The 16,012-nt window shown below is 39.4% G+C and overlaps 1 protein-coding gene across 1 annotated transcript in view; it reads left to right on the top strand.

The window, feature by feature from the left end:
• The first annotated feature begins 1,192 nt into the window (after positions 1–1,192).
• The window catches only part of LOC308085463 (mitochondrial intermediate peptidase-like), a 73,405-nt gene continuing 58,585 nt past the window's right edge, over positions 1,193–16,012 (top strand). Inside the window, 9 exon segments of the mRNA XM_080428623.1 lie at positions 1,193–1,634; positions 3,396–3,569; positions 4,527–4,615; positions 5,316–5,402; positions 6,130–6,193; positions 6,644–6,826; positions 7,762–7,918; positions 12,164–12,212; positions 14,858–14,918. Coding sequence (XP_080284749.1) covers positions 1,479–1,634; positions 3,396–3,569; positions 4,527–4,615; positions 5,316–5,402; positions 6,130–6,193; positions 6,644–6,826; positions 7,762–7,918; positions 12,164–12,212; positions 14,858–14,918 — 1,020 coding nt within the window. The 5' untranslated portion in view covers positions 1,193–1,478.

Below are 16,012 nucleotides of genomic sequence, written 5' to 3'. Positions count from 1 at the left end.
TTCTCCCAGCTGAACTTCACACTGGTGAATAAACACTGAGGATGCAGTTTTTGTTTCCTACATTTTGTTTATAATTATTATTATCATATTTTCAAAAAACATTCCCAAAAATGAACAATTTACATGAATTAAAGACAAATTAAATGATTTTTCAAAGTAATTTCATGAATAAATCAAAGAAAAATCTAATAAATACCATGAATGAATGAATTAATTAAGTAGTTAAAATACCAGATCTGCAAGCTCACAATTGTGAGCTTGTAGATCTGCTATTTTCACTAGTTGGTTCCATGCAACATCTAATTTCTCTTTTGGGTCTTGAGCTAAAGAGTTTGTGAACCACTGAGCTAACCTAGTCCGTGAGGTGCTTTGGTGAAATAAAATAAATCAAAGTGTATCATTCATGTTGCTTTGCATTTTTACGCTGACACTTTTTAATGAAAGGCGCAATAGTGACATCTATTGGGCTACTCATTTGTAGGCACATAGAAGTCCCAGAAAAAAACTACAAAATATTGTCGCCCGTGTGTGACGTCGTTACAAAGAACCAGTGTTTTCCGCTGTGTGCATTTCGACAATATTTTATTAATTACATTGCCCTACTCAAATTCATGATAACTGCCTTGTAACCTTCTGAAATTGTAGTAGCATCTTTATATGGGTTCTTTGTATTTTTTAGACGTTGTTTAATGTTCCTCTTTCTTTTAAATGTAGCCACGGGCTGTCGAGCGAAAACACAAGACCTAACACTAAGGTAGATTCACTTTGATATGATCAGCGTTGCCATGTCCACTTATTATAAGCGACTTTGGGCTTGTTTTTCTGTAAAGTTGCTTGTAAATATTGGTAGTAACAGGTTATTCCGTTTCTTTGGGCTTGTTTCTAAAGTGTAGTTGCTTGTTTCCTATTGTTGTTTAAACAAAGTGGTTCTCAAACATTTTCATGGCAAGGACCCCCGATTGATATGTATTATTCGTCAGTGCCCCCACTGCCCCCCCCCCCCATAAAAAAATATTCAAAACTTTCAAAAATAATAATATGAAAATAGCAGATATACAAGCTCACAATGTTTTGTAGATTGGCTATTTTCAAATTATTTTTTTAATATAGTCGCTTCTTTTGGGCTTGTTTTCACAATGTTGCTTATTTATCTCCTAGAATCTGGCAACACTGGATATGACATGCTAACATGTGGAAGCTATGTTTACTAGTAGTTTGACAGAGATCACCCTCAAAAAGCAACACAAAAGTCACAGGTTGTTGATACTGGACAGTGTATTTTCACAAAGGACGCGTGCATATTTCAATGACAGCCATATATTTACGCTTTTTACTAGATCTCTAGATTGTTATCTTGAATGCTAAACATAAGTCTTGAGTGTAGTGTCCTCTATTATCAGTCCATGTCAATATCGACAACTTTAAGCAACGACTGTGATCTGAGGTGATAGCATAGATAAAACACACTTAAAACAACCATGTCTGCGTGCAGACGATTGCTTCACTTTGTGAAGCATAAAGGAGCATTATTACCATCCGTCCGGAGACGATATGTAACGACATGGTCCCCAGTGGGAGCTGCCTTCAACACCATTAAGCCTCACAGGAGACTGGAGAAGTTCGAAACCAACGTGGTTTGTACAATTAATCAGTGGTGGAAAAAGTATTCACATTTTTGTATCTATGTAACATTATTACAGTATGTAACAACATTTATCACAGTATGTAATAACATAGTTATTACAGTATGTAACAACATTTATCACAGTATGTAATAACATAGTTATTACAGTTATGTAAAAAAAAATATCAATACTGCAAGGATAATACTCTGTTACTAGTAATAGTTCGGAAATCAAAATTTACTTGAGTAAAAGTACAAAAGTATTGGTATTAAAATGTACTTATAAAGTAGTCATTATGCACAATTGTCCCATTTCACAAGTTTTCATATGTATTACATGTATACAAATACTTATACTTTTCAAAATAGCGCATTGTGAGCTTGTAGATCTGCTATTTTCCAATGGCCGAAATGTATATGATAACAATCCAAAACTACAAAGTAACTCAAGTTTTCAAATAATTGTAGTGGAGTAAAAGAGAAAATATTTGCTTTACACCACTGTCATTAATTTCAGTCTCACATCCTGCTGAAAGGCTTATTGCACTGAGTTCAGTGTAAAATAAGCTTCAATTCTTTCATTGACACAGTTATAAGCAATCAGTGGTTTAATATGGTTCAGGGTTCAAAGTCATTGCTGCTCGCCGTAATCGATTGAGTAATATTCCTGTGCCCTAAGGTCAAATAAAAATAAGAGCTACAATAATTTACCATTGCTGTAAGTCTATGGAAAAATAAAAACACCTCATCAGACTGGTCATAGTACAGTATACTAGCCTTCCATCAAGTATTTTAGCGCGTCTGACTTTTACTTATATGCAAATGTCAAAATCGATAAAATACACCTATGATAGTATTGATCCAAGCAGGCCTGTCACAATTATTACATAATCGTCTAATCACAATTATTTGAGATAATCACAATTATTTTTGCATAATAGTTTCCATGTTTTTTTTTATTTTATTTTTTTTACTTAAATTTTTATCCCACGATTTTTGTAACCCTATTTTTTACACCCAGTGCCAATTGTCTATGTAATCCTGGGCACTACCTTCCCTCTGCCAACCTAGGGAGGCCAGGGCCGAGCTCATGCCTCCTTCAATGCATGAGAGCCTAGTCCTACTGACCTTCTTGTCACCTGACAGGGGAGAGTTTCCCTGGTTGGACGTAGCGCGTGGAAGGAACACGTTATTCCAACCAGTTCCCTTCCCCTCCATCAGGCGCCCCGGCTGGCCAGGGGGAGGCAGTATAGTGACCAGGATTACTGCATGTTTTTGTGAGGGTACCTACCCTAGGAGACACGGGGAGAACATGCAAACTCCTAATAGTTTCCATGTTGAAAAATGTTCACACATTTTCAAATATAAGGAAAAAGCAGAAATAGCAGATCTACAAGCTTACAACGCGTCACAAAGTGCTTGTAGATCGGCTATTTTTAAATGTATAAAATGATTAAATATGTCAATCATTTCTTTGTATATTAAGTTATCTGCCCTGTGCAAATGTTTTATTACGAAGCCTAAAAGGTAAACAGAAATGTATTTTGTATTCATATGTTCCAATGTTCAATGGCCAAACACACAATTAAATCGTTAATCGCAATTATTTGAGTGACAATTAATCGTCAACTTAAATGTGTAATGGTGACAGCCGAACATCCAAGGCTAGTACAGTACAAGATGCTAAAACAGGCCGTCTGCTTTTGAACACTCATTTAGTTTTCTCCACAATGTCTCTGTCTTGTTCTTGACGTTTGGCCTCCATTCTCAGGGTTTATTTGGCGTGCCAGAGCTGACCTCACCTGCCGGTTTCGAAGTGGCAACGCAAAGTGCTCTGAAGAACACCCAGCATCTGGTAGACCAGGCCTGCAGCTGTGTCCCCGGGGCCCAGACGGTGGAGGCTTTTGACCAGCTCTCAGACGGCCTGTGTAAAGTGGCTGACCTGGTAAGCTCGGGGATGCAAGATATTATAATATGGTGCATTAAAGGAGTTGTTCGCCCCAAAATATTACTTATTTTCTATCAATTACACACCCCGACGACGTTTGTGTGTGTGTGTGTGTGTGTGTGTGTGTGTGTGTGTGTGTGTGTGTGTGTGTGTGTGTGTGTGTGTGTGTGTGTGTGTGTGTGTGTGTGTGTGTGTGTGTGTGTGTGTGTGTGTGTGTGTGTGTGTGTGTGTGCCAAGAGCGTACGCATGAAACTTGTTTGCGTTTTTTTCCCTTATATTTCGGGTTTTTGTTAATTTAATTCAGTACAAAAAACTCCAGGAAGTGTGTGGTAAAAAGGAAACGTCGCAGCAGACGGGCGCACAGAACGCATGGATGCATATTTATTGCAGAAAGAGCTTCACATTTAAGTTAACTATAGATACTCATTCAATTCTGAACCAATTCTTAAAATGTGAAATCCTCTATTAGCTGTAAAGGGTCTTCTTTCATGTGTATCAGTCATGATTGTTTCACCATCAAACAATATCGAGCAAAAAGGAAATATCGGCCGGTCCTTCTTCTCTCCATCGCGCACCTCTCTCCATTCAGAAATGGAATAGAAGAACCGTCGTCCTAAAACACACTAAGACCCTCGCCTGGGTCTAATCCGGCGGCCTCTGTCCGCGAAAAAAATGGGGCAGTGTGTTTTAGGATGAGCATTCCGTTTTCCACCCAGAATGGTGGAATGGCTCCTCAGAGTTTTTTTCTTTTTCTTTTGGAACTGAACACATCTAAACCCCCCTCGCATTACTGAGCCTATAAGTTGATGACCGGGTCATTGGTAGGAGTCACATTTAACCCAAAAGAAAAATAAGTACTGTTTGCTAAATGAGCCAATTCCTGAGGGCTAGCACAATAAGCTATAATGATTGCATTGGTTGCTAATCAACTGTGATTCTTCTTACTTTCACCAGGCTGACTTTGTTAAAGTGGCCCATCCAGATCCAGCCTACCGCCAGGCTGCGGAGAAGACCTGTATAGAGATTGGCACAGTTGTAGAGAAGTAAGTCCAATGCAATATTTATCTCACCATGAACAATTCCACCATGGTTGTGCACTAGTACACCACAATGCACATAGCATTATGCTCATCAAACACATAGAAGGCCATGAAAGAACATATTGTAATACACCTTTCGCTGAGCTCATACTAATAATAATCATTAGTATTATTGTCATCACCTTGGTGCGTGAGCTGTGTAATTTCCCTAACATTAAGCCGCGTGTGTGTGTGTGACTGTGTGTTTGACAGCCACAACCTGCATTTGTCAGTGCAGTTTTGAGTTGAGGAAAGTAATGAAAAATGCCCCCTTTGCAAAAGCTCTGGATACCTGGAATCACTGTTGCCGGTCCCCACCAAAAGTCTGACCATAGCCTTATTATGGTATTCCTATTATTTTTGATCAGTGTTGCTAATTATCGTCTATATGTGTGTGCTACTTCAAAATGACTTAAATGGTATGAATGGGAGTGTTGTCTGAGTCTATGGCGAATGGCAACGGTTGCTAAGCTAGTATTGGACAATTACTATTGGGGGGGGGGGGGGGGGCTTAGTGAAGTATCTATTGAGAGCACACTGTTGAAAAACACTTGGAAATCATTACCAGAGGAGAGTGAAACTTAACACTTGTTATAGAAAACTGGAAATAATTGTATTGCATGTGACATGATATATTTAGATTTATTGTATCTGTATTTTTCAGGTTGAATACTAATGTTGAGCTGTGTAATAGCCTGAAGGACCTGCTCGGCAAGTCAGATACTGTATCTCAGCTGGACCCTGACACAAGGTAATATTTAGGTTGTGTGTCCACTGGAGACCTGTTAAAAAAAGCACAGACCTCTATTTAGCACCGACCTGTTCAAGCTGCGACATTATCTTCAGCATCAAGCATTAAGTTGCTCCATAATGCTGGTTAGATGAGAAGACATGTTAATACTTCTCTCTCACTGCTATTGTTCGGTGGGGCTCTGAAGTGACATTGATCAGATAAGTTGAAATTGTCTCAACTTGAGAAAAGGTTGGTGCTAAAAAGTAGGTAATTTCCCCACTATATTGGCTCTATTCACCTGTTTCCTAGGCTGTGTGTTTTCCACTTCCTGTCGATTTCATTGGATATCATTGGTCATCTGACCAGTTTCATTGGATTTCATTGGATCAAATTGACAGGAAGTGGAAAACACAGCCTAGGAAACAGGTGAATACATTACCTGTACGTTAGATATAGGTATTAGCACTATTATAAAACACTGAGATGCCTGTATCTTGGGTTAACATGGTATTTCAGATTGTTCTGTTTTTTGTTTTGTTCTTTTTAGTTTTGGGTTTATCTATTTATATAAAAATATTATAGATTGTGAAGGTGAATTTAAAAACACCTGCTGTATGAAAACATGCACTGTCACAGTCAAACATAAAGAAAAATAAACTAGAATCGAATTAATTCTGTCTTGCCTGATATCATGGTGTTGAAAGAAAGTCAATTTTTATACTGAGTCCCCTCTTTTCCTATCTAGGCGAGTGGCGGAGCTGTTCTTGTTTGACTTTGAGATCAGTGGAATTCATCTGGATGAAAAGCTGGTAAGACAAAAAGTCTGGAATCATTAATGTTAAGTGAGTTCCTGGGTAGAGGACATTATTTGTTAACAGGTGGATGTCATTCATGGGACTGAAGAAATAGACTCCCAGATCCTCTGACTAAATTACTCAGGGCTGCCTAAAAGAAATGATTGAATCAGTGAAAATCCCAAAACACCAACTTGGTTGTACCTTAAAAAATATATTTTATTCCAAGACACATGCTATTTTGTTTGTAATTGCAATTGGTTCATATAGACCTAATTATAGACTTACATGATGCACTGTTTATTGTCAAGCCAGTCTCTCCCAAGATTTAGCTTTGCTTCCAAAGATATTTCTACTTCATCAAAAATATCACAAGATTATGGGTTCTGGTAAAAAAAAAAGAGAGCTGTGATGTGCCTTATAGTTATACTGGTATAATTGATTTACTAATTTTATTGTTTTCAGAGGAAAGAGGCAGTCGCCCTCCACGTGAAGATCTTAGATTTGAGTAATGAGTTTCTGGTGGGGTCTCACATGCCAAACAGAATCGCAAGGTCTGCGATTCCTGAGCATCTGCACCTGCACTTTGCAAAAGAGGGCAGTTTCATCCAGGTCTCGGGGCTACATGCTGATTCCCCGGATAACTTGGTATGTGTCTGGTCTGCCACTGCTCATATTTACAGCTTACAGCTCAGTAAAGCGTATTGTGACATCACTGTGTTTATGTTCTGTGCATATGGGTTTTGTGCATATATTCGTCAGCAGGGGGCGCCATTGGTATATGGATCAAAGGATCAGGCTGAATCAAGCACAATCTTTATGCATTTTTTGTTGTTTCTTTTTTTTTTCTCTCTCTCTTTTTAGAAACCTGTCCTACTAATCAATATCCATTTTGGGACATTAGTTTTTAACGCTGAGTCTTTATTTCTTAGAAATTTGCATCAGCTACTATGATAGCAATACTATCATGTCAAGCCACACTGTATTTCAGTGGTGTAAAGTAACTAAGTAGATGTACTCAAGTACTGTACTTAAGTACAATGTTGAGGTATTTTTACTTTACTGGAGTATTTCCAATTTTCAGTATTTTTACTTCTTCTCCGCTACTCTCAGAGTAGTGGAGAGGCAAATATTATACTTTTACTCCACTACAAGTATTTGAAAACCTAAGTTACTAGTTACTATGTAGACTTTGATCATTATTACAAAACATACATTAAACACTTCAGCCCTATATATATATTCCGGACGTTTGAAAATAGCCAAGCTCACAATGCGCATTGTGAGCTTGTAGATTGGCTATTTTCAAAAGTTTTTATGGGACATTCTGCATAATGAGTACTTTCTACATTGCATTATTGCTACTAATAATTTTTTTTTGTACTTTTTCCACCACTGCTGTATTAGTATAGGAAAAGCATTGTGATGTTTCACAATATATGCATTTTTCCCCCTATCAAAAATTATTATAGTCTTATCAACAAGGAATACAGTATACAGTATGTACAGTCTATATACAGTCTGTCAATAATGAATATAAGTTCTGTTTTATCTTCCACTGGTTGCTGTCTTGACATTCTCAGGTTAGAGAGATTGCCTATAGAATCTACCTGTACCCAAATGCAGAGCTGATGAGGTGTCTAGAGGAGCTGTTGGAGTGCAGGAACAAATTGGCCAAACTGGTGGGCTACGAGTCCTTCGCACACCGGGCTTTAAAAGGAACCATGGCTAAAAGTCCAGGTAATGTAAGAATAGGGTTATATGTACCACTTACTTTTTGTTTTATTTTTTATATCGGCATGGAGAAATGGAGGATGATTCTGATGTCGTCATGGAGGGGCGGAAATTATTCTAATAGATACACACGGCACGCACATACGGAGATTTTGCCTACATTTGGATGTGCGCCATCTTAGGAGGCTAAAAGTAATTGCAGTTTAAATGTCCAGCCCATAGGAATCCCCTGTAATTCAGATGTACTACTGGAGACTATTGATTTGAATATATACGTTTTCAGATGGATGGTGTCTTTTTATCAACATATCTGTTTTATGTCAATAGATGATGTTTTTTATTTTTATATGCCACTTGATTGAGTTACTTGTAATAGTGACAGACCTGACAGACAGACATTTTATAGAGGTCACAGTATTTTCAGTAATTCTTCACTCATATGCTGTCAAAAAAATTGTCCATTATAGTGAATGGAGTTGTCGGGGGGGGGGGGGGGGGATTGTAACTAGGAATTAAAGCCAGTGGTGGAGGTGGATGCAGACTGGGGTTAGAGGAGAGAAAATGGCAGTAGAGGATACTGTAAGTTTAGTTCCAGCAGTGACCAGTTTTTTCATCTGGTCAGTGAACTCTTAAAGGGATAGTTCACCCCAAAAAAGTCATATTTTCTATCAATTACACACCCCATGAAGCCTTGAATTCAATGGATTTATTTTGCTTTTGTCGCTTTCCTAAGACAATAATTTGATAAGCTGCGGAGAGATGCTAATGTATCCGGTAGGAGACACAAAGTTGACACTTTGTGTCTCCTACTGGAGAGACCGCCGGTCATCAAATTATTGGCTTAGGAATGTGACAAAAACAAAAAAAATCTCCATGAATTCAAGGCTTCATGGGGTGTGTAATCGATAGAAAAAAATGTCATTTTGGGGGTGAACTATCCCTTTAAGAGGGAGGGAAGAGGGAGAAAGTGTGACTGGAGTTACATGGATGGGGCTTTTGAGGGGTGGAATCCTCACAAGCTTTTATATCTTGTTTAGGTTCCTCTTGTCCTTGGCAGAGGCAACAGATGGGTGACGCAGGAAGTAAAAAATATGTTAGAGAAAACACATTTTAACATAAAAAGTTCATTATTCCTTCAAAGGAACCATCTGCAGTGCCAGAACAAGTTGAAATCGTTAATAAAGTGCATTGAATGTGTGGTGCCATGCAGTTGAAAGCCATTTCGTCCAGTGCTGAAAATCTGCTGAATCTCTCAGCTCCTCTTCGGCCCTTGCAGTAGAGGACCTCAACATTCAGAGAACCCACTGTATTAAACCATTCAGACCGGGAACGCATCTGTGTCATTTTAGATTTCTTTGGCTATTCAAAAATATCTACAAGCACATAGCGCGGCACTGAGTGCCGTGCTATGTGCTTGTAGATCTGCTATCTTTTGAAAAATCTTGATTTATTTTGCAAATCTTTGAATATATATATATATTTAAAGCAACATTTTTTCTTTTCGATCTAAATGGGTTAAACGGGTCACCGAAGTCTTGTTACTAGAGACTGTTGTTTCGACAATATGATTGGTCCCTGTGTGCACTATGATGGTTTTCACAGTAGGATGTGCAGCCATAATATCTACAATTATTCCATTGATGTCAGAGACCATTATCTTTGGGAAAGCATCATATTTCTGTCTTCTTGTTGGACATGCTTCTTAACATCTTTTACAGCAGTCAACCACACTCAGAATGTCAGACTCAAGTCGTTAGCTGTCCCTGTTGCCTCTTTTTTTGGGGGAGTGTTTTATGCCTTTATTTATAGGGCAGTAGGCTGACAGGAAATGGGGAGTGACCATAGAGTTATAATATATCTAGAGGGCGGATTGCCCCGCCCCCAGCTATTCATTTCTATGAAAGTTGCTCAGTGGCGTTTGAAGCACCCGGAAATCTGCCGGAAGTTTAAAACTGGGTCCATTGGGTCTAGACTCTATTAGAATCTGTCTACCGGGAGTACCAATATTGGGTCGATTAGGCGTGTCCATACAGCTATGAGCAGGCGCACAAACGCGCAGTAGCATTTTAAATGCGGAAGTGTCGCATTCTCAGATTGACCACCAGGCGGACGGCCGCTTCACTGTTCTACTGCGGCTCTGGGGGCCTGGGAGTGACACACAGCAAAGGCCGTCGGGTTCGGGACTCGAACCCGTGACACGCTGTCAGGCAACATGGAGCCTAGGTGCCTGGACCGCTAGGCCAGCGGTCCAGAGCCTCTTACTTTCTGACTTATACTCTCGCTCCTTAGCCTGCTGTGAGTAGATGAGAGGTTATCCATGTCATCAGACGGTCTTCCAAGGTCATGCAAACAGCTGAGCAAATCTGTTCTCCAGTTGCACACTTGGTTGTTGGGGAGGTTTCTATTATTTCTCCCTTTCACAACTTTCCACGGCTGAGGGGTTGAAGAGGCTCTATGCCCGGATGGTGATGCAGGCCAGCCAGTTGCATCACACAAATCTCAGGCCCTTTGAGCTCTGCCTGTTCCTTGTCCTCTCATTTCCCAGGGAAATGAGTTATTCTTGGGCTTTTCTCAAAGAGAGTTCCAGCCGTCCTCCTGTTTCTTTGGAGTCTTGTTGCTGCTAATTGGCTGTGTGCTGCTGTAGCATAATCTTGTTCACTATTTTTCTGAGTCCATGGTAAGGTGTCATTCCCACCTTGACCCTTTAAGACCGGGAACACATCGGTGTCATTTGAAGATTTCTTTGGCGATTTCAGAGTGCCGCGCTATGAGCTTGTAGATCTGCTATTTCTGAAATCTTTTGAAAATAACCAAAGAAATCGCGAAAATGTGAAAATCTTTGAATATATATATTTTTTAAGCAAACATTTTTAACTCATGTTACAACTTTTGGGGGTCCCTGGAACAACACATTTTGAGATGGGGGTCCACGGCCAAATACATATCATCATTGTGGGTGGTCCTTGACATGAAAAAGTTTGAGAACTACTGACAGCAACATAATTTTTTTCAAAAAACTGTTAAGATTTAGAAGATATTTGTAGAATCCCCAGAAGCTAATTTTCAAGATTTTTCCAAAAAATAGCAGATCTACATGCTCATAGCACGGCACTCGGTGCTGCGCTATGAGCTTGTATATCTGCTATTTTTGAATAGCCAAAGAAACATAAAATGACAGAGATGCGTTCCCGGCTTGAATGGGTTAAACCAGGGCTAAGTACACCAAAGTGCGTATGTGTGGCTTGCGCGCAGCCCATGCACATATCATTGCGTGTAAAATCCTCCAGGAACACAATTGTGCAGAATGCGCACACACGTTTAATGTTGCAGGACTCGAACCAGTGACCGTTTATGAGTATGGGTGGACCTTTGTAGGCAACATCATAGCCTTCACTTGTTAATACAGTACATGTACTGTAGGCTATTGAGAATAATAAAATAAAATAAAAATTCAATTAGAATCTATTATTGACATCCCTCATGTCGTTTCATAATCACAAGCAATCCCAAAACAATTGTCATCAGGTTGCAACTGTCTATTGCCTACAGAGAAATTGCACAATGTCAGTGTCACACACAATGTCACAATTACAGTCTATAAAACACTAATTTCTGGCAAAAGAATATTCATGATTGACAAAATGACAGACATAATGTTATTCATAATGGTGGATATACTCCTGCAGATAATGCCCATTTGATATGATCAGTTTGGATGAACGTGCAGCCCCAGTGTGCAGTTCCCAAGCGCTTTGCATAGAGGAGAAAATGTTTGGGGAGCAAGATTCCTTCATATTAATTAATTAATATCAATTTCAAATTTATTAGACATACATCATTTCAGTGTGATCTGTTAACATATTGACAGGCACGAGTCTGTAGTGTTTGATTGTTCCAAGTGTTTTGAGGTTTAGAAACACAATGAACATTCCTGACACATTTTTAGGGGAATTGGAAATTAGTTTACATTGATAAGATATATTGTCATTAATGTTTATGGTGACATAATATATTATGAAAATAAATAATAAACTATTGAATATACGCATGCGTATTGACTCCGTAGAACATGTGCATGCGGGGCTCGGTGCCTGGTACAATGTCAGTTGGAGCTTTCCAGCTGCATAGTACGTGCGCGTCTGATGTTGCCCCAGCATTAGTCCTTAGTACTCCTCAGGCTAGATTTGAAATGATCCCAAAGGTCATGTTTGTAGGCTGTAACGTTCTCGCTCCATTTTCTCATTTCCACAGAGACAGTGATGAACTTCCTGCAGCTGCTAACAGATAAGCTGTCAGACAGGTATGGTCTTCCTCATTATCATTATACTAGTAGTGATCTTTGAATATCACCTTTAATACATAGAATGCAAGTCCAAGTGCTTCAAAAATATGTCATATGCAATAACAGTATTAACAGTGGTGGTCATTACAACAGATATACTGTAAATTACAACAAATGTGGGACAGCTACTTTACAGCCGCTTACATGCTTAAAGGGATATTTCACTTAAAAAATGAAATTGGGTCGTTTTATCATCTACTCAGGCTTTTGGGAGCCCCCCAGACAGTTTTTAAGTTGCTTGATTCAGTATTTAGATATTTGATATTCATTTGATCAGACACGCCCCCTTCCTATACAAACCCATTATAACTTCAATCTCCATTTTTAACATGTTAGATTCATCAAAAACACACGTCCTTGTTTCTGGTGACTCATCCTGCCCTCCTAATATGTGAGGGGGTCGGGTTTCTTCGATAATGACCAATTTTTTTTTTTAAAGTGAAATATCCCTTTAATACTATTCAGCAGGCCTAATACTACTCTGCTGCATCTTGATATATTTCCCAAAATTCAACAATTTGTTAACAAGACCAGGGGTTCCCAAACCTTTTCAGCTCGAGACCCAGAAGTGAAATTTGGAGTGTCCACGGGCCCAAACTTACAAAAATACATTAGGAGTTTTCATAACATCTACATTTAAAAACTACTGGTGGCAGTGTTCAACCTGTAAATACGCAGTGTTTCTATGAGAAAACATCCTTAATGGCATTTAAAGGGCAAGACCACTTTGGTAGAGGTTTGGATGTAACTCCAAAGGTGGACAAAAAATCTAAAACTCTTAGCGCATAACAGAACGCAAACAACGTTGATTCAGACAATATAGAACATCACCAAACCCAGTAATGTTTGTTTTTTAATTCAAATGTTAACTTCCTGTTGATTTTACTATTTGAAGATCCAGATCCGGATCCACTCCAGTCCTAATAAAAATGGCAAAATCAACAGGAAGATAACATTTTTATGAAAAAAAAACAGTACTGGTTTTGGTGATGTTCTATATTGTCTGAATCAACGGTGCTTGCGTTTGTTTACGTGCTAAAAGAGTGACTTTGAGAGCTGTTTCAGCGTACAATCTAAGTCAACGAGGAGCATATTTTGAATGATTAATTTCTAATCACTGGTGGAATCACCTTTGGAGTTACATCATGGAAAGGTAACTACACAACCCAAACCTCTACCAAAGTGGTCTTGTCCTTTAATAACGCATATTGCTGTTTTATTATCTAGATTTGATTGAAAATCTGTTGAGTCAGTATCAAACCCCACAAGGGTTACATGCATTCATAAAACACAGGCTACCCCTGGTTATGTTCTAACACAAATTACTTGCATTAATGCATTGCAAGAAACACTGAAATTGGATAAACTCAACCACTACATAAGTTTGATTTTCAAAGGTTGTATTAAATACAAAAAGAGAAAGGAAATGGTTCCACAGTAACAGTTAGTCTCAGTTCATCAAACAGCATGCAGTTCAGTTCAAACAACAAAGCACAAAACAAGGCAGCTATGGAAGCAATGCTATTCCTGACAACAAAAATAGTCTAGAATCTAGATCATTGGTTCTCAAAGTGGGGTCCGGGGACCCCCAGGGGTCCTTGAGGGAGTTCCAGGGGTTCCCCAACTAAATGATGGATAGTTAGGAACCAAATGGACCCTTATGGGTCTGTAACTCTGACAAATGGTTCCATTTGTACACTCTCAGAGTTAACTTTGATTTTACTATGAATTGGGGTCCCAGTGATAGAAATGCCATTACATGGGGGTCCGTAGCCTAATGCATGTCAAACTGGGGGTCCTTTAAATTAAAATGGTTGAGAATCACTGCTAGAGCCGTACAAATCTTCTCTTATGGGGGTCCCTGACATATCTTTTCAAATGGGGGTCCACGGGCTAATAAGTGTCAATTTGGGGGTCCTTGACATGAAAAAGTTGGAGAACCACTGGTCTAGATGGTACCGGATTAGACTCATTTGGCAACCCTATGTTTGGGAAGCACTGAACTGGACCCTTGTCACACCATTTCAACCACAAGGTGACAGTGTGACTGTGAAAGGAACGCTTAAACTTGGCTGTAGCAGATTTTCACCTTATGGACATGCAAGCTGTGTTTCCTTTCCCAACAATAACTAAACTATCAATATCCATTTCAGTTTGTAACTTTATCTCTATGTAAAATCCCACTGTCCCATTATCCCACGATGTGATGTTACTGATGGTAATAATACTATTTCCCCCCTCCCATGGGAAATGAATGCTTGAATAAGATGAGGAGTCAAAAAGTCTGTTGTTTAATAACGGGTCCATTTAAGTGTGCATTATTCTCTCTTTAACTTATGGGAGTGATAAATACTACCATTCTCTTGATACCTTCTAAATCGTAGACCGTATGTCATACATTGGATAATACGACTACTTTGCTAGAGGAGACTGCCACCTACAGTAGAAGTCTATGAATGCTTAGTTATGAATGGAATGCATTTAATTAAAATGATACCATATCGTCTGTTCTGAAAAAGCTGCACATTCTCCTACTTATTCAGAATAAGTTGATCTTGCAGTTCATTAGGCATTCATTTGTTTTTTTTTTGTTTTACTCCCAGAACAACAAAAGACTTTAACATGATGAGAGACTTTAAGAAAAAACTCAATCCACATGATTCAGTAAGTACTTTTATTTTATTTTATTTCCAGTGTCACTTCGTCAAGGACTTGTTTTCTGTCCCCTCTACCTCCTGAACATTGAACTACATAACACAGTCCCCGTCACTGCTAACCCCCACAGTTGACATGGGGAGGGTGTAGACCATTGGTTCTCAAAGTAGGGTCCGGGGACCCCTGGGGTCCTTGAGGGAGGTTCCAGGGGGTCCCCAGCAAAATGTGTTAATACAGCATCACAATAACTTTAACCACTTTAACCATATTTTATAGTTTGGCTATTCAAAAATCTACATGCTCATAGAAAATGTGTGCAAATCTTATATATATATTTTTTAACATTTCAACTCAAATCTTTTCTTCTGGAGGTCCCTGGCACAGAATATGTTTTGAGATGGGGGTCCGCGACCAGATACATATCAATTTGGGGGTCCTTGGCATGAAAAAGTTTGAGAACCACTGGTGTAGACCATGGGTTCCCAAACTTTTCAGCCCGCGACCCCAAAATAATGTGGAAATTGACTCGCGACCCCACCTAAACCTGGAGGTCATTTATGCACATAAACTTGCACGTTCGATGCGCATTTGTAATGTATTAAAATGGTAAAGTGTACTATTTGTAATCATTTTTAGATTGTATTTCATCCATTCTGTTCTGAATAAAAAAAGAAAAAAATTGCGACCCCACCATCAGTCTCCCGCGACCCCAACTTTGGGAACCCCTGGTGTAGACAATCAGGTCTATGGCCGCACCAGCCGCTTCTTTTCACCTGACAGTGAGGAGTGTCACCGGGAGGGCGTGACGTGTGCGGAGGAACACGTTATCCCTCCCACATCTGCTCCCTGCTGAACTGGCGCCGCTTACAACCTGTAGGGGTCGCTACTCGCTAGTGCAGCGGCAAAGAACACAATCCCCTGACAGCTTCTCACCCGAAAACACACCAGTTGGGTTTGTTGGAGCTCCAGGTCAAGCCAGAGGCACTGTGGAGGAATCCATCCCCAGTACTCTCCATGGTGGTGTACACCTGCACCACCTGGAAGCTCTCCAAGCCAAGGAATTTCGTTTTAGTTGACACCCTAAGATTAAAGGGATTCTAGGC

This window comes from Gymnoscopelus braueri, assembly GCF_963280865.1.
Source record: "Gymnoscopelus braueri genome assembly, chromosome: 5".
In the NCBI taxonomy this organism is placed as follows: Eukaryota; Metazoa; Chordata; class Actinopteri; order Myctophiformes; family Myctophidae; genus Gymnoscopelus; species Gymnoscopelus braueri.
The sequence above is the reverse complement of the archived record's forward strand: the minus strand, read 5'-3'. Positions and strand labels throughout refer to the sequence as shown.